At 44.2% G+C, this 5,000-nt stretch overlaps 1 protein-coding gene across 1 annotated transcript in view; it reads right to left on the bottom strand.

The window, feature by feature from the left end:
- Positions 1–1,191, bottom strand: part of smarcc2 (SWI/SNF related, matrix associated, actin dependent regulator of chromatin, subfamily c, member 2) — a 26,947-nt gene extending 25,756 nt beyond the window's left edge. Inside the window, exon 1 of the mRNA XM_063216246.1 lies at positions 1,075–1,191. Within this exon, the coding sequence (XP_063072316.1) occupies positions 1,075–1,185 (111 nt within the window). The 5' untranslated portion in view covers positions 1,186–1,191. The remainder of the gene's footprint in view (positions 1–1,074) is intronic.
- Positions 1,192–5,000: the final 3,809 nt, after the last annotated feature.

Below are 5,000 nucleotides of genomic sequence, written 5' to 3'. Positions count from 1 at the left end.
TTGTTACTACTGCTGTTGCACACCACTATTAGTTTCCACAATGCAACATTGTACATCATTTCCTTGGTCAGTGAAATTACCTGCCACACGTCTGGCAAAACTCTCATCAACGTCTGAAGCGCAATACATTCCTGTACATGAAGGATCATTTTGTTTCTTGGATCAATGCAAAAAGCAGTAACAGCGAAACGTCTGCATGCAAATATTTTACTTTCACGGCAGGAACAGATAGTTCTTTTTACTGTGCGGCGAGCTCTACTTACGGACCACACATTTCTATTTGACTGTATGTGCGCGCACTTCATATTAAAAAATATCATCAACATAAACGTAAAGCTGCAATGTTAACAAACAACAGAGGACATGCTTGCTACAATTTACATTGCATTTAGTTGCATTCACAAAAGACAAAACACTGACACCGTTACGTCTGAAAGCGGCAAAAAGCCAATGAATGATTTTCCCTTTCACTGTTGAAAATGATATTTCCTCCTTCCCTTTTCAAGAACCATGCTTGATTTGGGACTGCTATCGACAAAAGACAGAGACGATGTGCACCAACATGTATTTTATTCGCATCGGTGCTTTAAATTTGTGTGCAAGAAAGGGAGAACGGGCACGGTAGGCTACGGACAACGGCCTCCTGCACATCTGGATTCGTGTACTTGCGCCATCAATGCTATCCAGGGACATCAAGCGCACAGGGCTAGCAGCTAGGCGCCGGTCCCTCAACTGAATCGAGGCCATTGTTCTCGTAATCGACATTGCATTTCTACCAAAGTAAAGCCCTCTTGACATGCCATATGTGGTCGTATGTGTAGGAATATCATCCAGCAGAACAGAGAGAACAGCGGTGATATATCCAGACCGGCCACTTATGCATTCTGCTGCCTGCATCGTCTATTGTTCCAGTCTCGTTTGTGGAGTGAACAGCTGGATCTACCCATCCTACCCTCCCTTCCTTCCAGCATCGCAAATCCGCCTCCCCTCTCCTTGCCTCATCAGTGCGCTCTTCTCTAAACAAGGCTTCCCTCTCGCCCCTGCTGAAATCAATAAAAAAAACCTACATGTTACCTTTTTGTAATTCTTTCCCAACCAGACGCGGACATTGTCGAACTGCGAGACAGTGTCAGACGCTTCGAAATATTTTACGTTCGGGCCTCCGTCTTTCTTCCGTACCGCCATCTTTGATGCAGACGAATACTCGAATTTGGGCGCCCCCTTGTGTTATGTAACGCCTCGCAGGCTATAGAAAGCAGAGACATAATGCAATGACGATGTCGTCCAGAGAAACCACGTCATTTTGGCTCATATGCAGAAACCATTGTGTAAACCTGTAGGTTTTGTGCCAAACTTAATGATGCTGCACAATCTCTACCAAAGAGGACACTCCTCTCGTCATTGTCTCTATGCAACAGACAGCCACTTGTGGACTGTGACCTCCCCCAGTAAGACATGTGGCCTATGGCCAGGGATGAACTGGGACAAAAAATTACGCTGGGCATTTTCAGCCAAGACCGGTCCACTAGGCATTGAGAGAGACAATGAAGCCTGTGGCAAGTCAATCTGACTTGGACAGGTCAGCTGTAACACCATGAGGACTGAGTGACAACTTCATTGAGTGGAGGATCAGGCAAAAATCATCAACAGTCCACCGGGAAAATGCCCTGTGTGCCATATTGTCAATCCGCTTTGGCAAATTGTGAAAAGCATCATCACACATAGGCCTATAGGCCTACCTAAACAGAACATATTTTCTGTTTTACAAACAAACAAAACAAAAGCAAAAAATACAAGTGCACTTGATGTGGGGGCAGCCGTGGCCTAGTGGTTAGAGAGTTGGTCTTTCAATCTCGGGGTTGCAGGTTCAAATCCCCCCTGAAATAATCTCCATCCATGGCTGAAGTGCCCTTGAGCAAGGCACCTAACCCCACATTGCTCCGGGGACTGTAACCAATACCCTGACAAATAATAACTGTATATGGCTTTGAATAAATGAAAGCGTCAGCTAAGTGCAATGTAAAAAAAGTGAAGTTATTCACTTAATGTATTTTTGTTTATTATAGCCTACATTTTTGGACAGGCCTTTTTTTGGTGCAGCTTTTTGGTGCAACTGGACACCTTAATTTCCCTCCGGATTAATAAATGATACTTTACTCTACAACTGTAATGGTGGTTGGTATCCCAAGCACTGGTTTGTGCCCTAAGCACTCTGCATGCTTATGTCTAGCGGAGAGAAATTTGACTTTATGAATACCATATGCATGGTGAAGTACATGACATCTAGTTGTGTGCCAGGCTGGCTTATACCTTCTGTATTTATGTATGTATGTTATAACACTACGGTCACCAAAATTGTAGTGGCTATGTCTTAATCTGTTATTTAAGGCTCTCTGTAATGTCATAGCAATGTTGTTATGCTGTCGTTAAGTATTTTCAGCAAATAGTGAATAAGCCCGCCGGCGACCCCATCTGCAGCAAGAGGCTACGCCTGTGATGTCATGTCTCCTTTGCAAACTGAAACTGCACCACTGATGTTAACCTGTTAGTAGGCCTAAAAATGATGATTTCAGTCATCTTTTTTAGTAATCCTCCCTTAGCGCGTTCAGACCGAGCACCTAATCTCGAACTGGCCGTCGTGTTCACGCCACACACATTAACATTCGCAAACCGGAATGTTGGTTCGCAATGCGAACCGCAAAATACTTGTTTTTTCTCTGCGAACCGTGACGACAACGTGGCCGTCAGCAGGTTCATCCGGGTAACAGAGTCACGTGCGGAAAAAGTTCAGAGCCTGGTATGAACACAGGTGGTTCGCAGGTAAGCACTTTAGTGCCGAACGTAACTGGTGCGGGCACCGACATCGGCTCCGTTCTGGTCGGCCTGAATCCCCTACCTGAGTTGGTCACGTAGTCTATCAAACTAAAATAAACCCATGTGGATGTGAACTGTTAGGACTCACATATAATCAGTATTTCCCTAGTACTGCAAAGGGATCAACAACACAAAGTTGAGTGTTTGTACATATGTTGCATGCAAAAATTAGAGGACAGTTCACTTGTAGGCTAATGGGACTCTCTGAACTGATGTCAGATACTTTCATACACTGAACATTTCAATGTATTTCAAGCAGGTTTATTAGTTATGACTCTGGTGGCAGACATACGTTTACATAATAGACGCCACTGTTTTGTGTCTGAAACCGGTAGTCGTCGTCGGGGGCGGATCTAGCCATTTTGGGGCCCTAGGCGAAATGTAAACATGGGGCCCTCAAAATTCATTATATGTTTTGTGTTTTGTGCCTGTCTGTGTTTTGGGCCTGTTTTAGTGTGCTGTCTCGTTTATATCTTTGATTACTTTACATAAGTGACAAATTAATTAAGTGTGTTTACCACGACTGGTGTGACAGCTGGGCCCCCTATGGAGGTCAGATTTGATCGGGGCCCTAGGCAATTGCCTAGGTTTGGCCAATGGAAACTCTGCCTCTGGTTGTCGTAGTAGGTACGTACCTGTTTTGTCTCAAATACGTAACTTGTCTGACGTCACGGTGAAAAGAGCTTATATACCGGACTGCGGTATTCCAGTCGTACTGTATGGTCTAATATGAATTCAGTGACATAAATCTTACCTTGGAAATGTTTTGCACACCTCTTTCATTCTGCTGATGGAACTGATGCCAGCCAGGATAGCTCTCTCTCTCTCTCTCTCGTGCGTTCTCTCTTTCTCTCGACACAGAAAATCTCACAATGTTTGAAGATAAATGGTGTGTTGACAAGGGACTCTGGGCAGTTCATGATGATGGTAGACTCATCTTCAAGATGTAGAGATGTTGTGAAGGAGAGGGTTCCTCCCTTCTTGCACTGCGTGGAAGGTGTCAATTTCTATTGAGTGTACCGTAGCATTTTAACTAGTATCACGATTCAAAATCAAATCAAATCAAATCTCTCGACACTTCATGGCAATAGACTGCTGATGGAGCCGAGTCCATGGGCCAGCAAAATGGTTCCCCTCATCATAATGTCCACTATTCCCAGTGGTGTAGTCTACGTAGAACACAGGTATACGCAGTATACCCACCTAAAAATGTCAGGGATTTCAGTATACCCCCCTAAAATTAATTGATTCAATAATTAGAATATACAGTATACCCACCACAAAAAAAGGACACTACACCACTGACCATTCCATAGTGTGACACATCTTGTCAGACATCTGAATTTTCATTTGTTTTACCCTTGGCCAGTTGGCGGGCCCCTGGCAGTTTAGGGCCTCCTAGGCGGCAGCCATATCTAGTGCATGTGCGTTAATTCGGTCCTGGTTTCACTAATGGAGCACTGTAGTCATTTGAACAGACTAAATACTACGATACAAAGGCTACGACACTACTATGTAATTACACAGTCTTTATAATACATTATGTCTTGAGGTCAAAGCGAACGGGTTAAGTTCAATTCCATTCCAGCTGGCCCAGACTTTGTCTATATATTCACCCTTATTGACGATGATGATGGGGGGGCTGGGGGGGTCCCAAGCCATGGCTTACATCAGGGGTGGGGAACCTTTTTCATATGAGGGGCTACTTCAAATTCCTCCAAGGGCCGTGATAGTCCTCTGAGGGCCGTACTATGAACACAAACCAGGATTTCACCCTGCACTTAGGACTATTGAAGGCAGTCACCTTAAAAACAGACCCCACCTTTTCTAGGTGCCCTGAATATAACTTAATTGTAATGTAAATGTAATTTCTAAGATTTCTTTACAAAATATGTCATATTTCATGTGAAGATGCATAACATTGAAATTATATCGGGGGCCGGATAAAATGGCCTCAAGGGCCGCAACAACCCTCGAGACATAGGTTCCCCACCCCTGGCTTACATATAGGACATTTACCCCATGGGTGGGTTGAAATGGTCGTTTTTCTCTGGCCAAGCGAGAGAGAGCTGGCCCAGACTTTGTCTATATTGTGACATTCACCCTTATTGACGATGATATTTTCA

Source organism: Engraulis encrasicolus, chromosome 14, assembly GCF_034702125.1.
Source record: "Engraulis encrasicolus isolate BLACKSEA-1 chromosome 14, IST_EnEncr_1.0, whole genome shotgun sequence".
NCBI classification, from domain to species: domain Eukaryota; kingdom Metazoa; phylum Chordata; class Actinopteri; order Clupeiformes; family Engraulidae; genus Engraulis; species Engraulis encrasicolus.
This window is presented reverse-complemented; position numbering and strand designations above follow the sequence as displayed.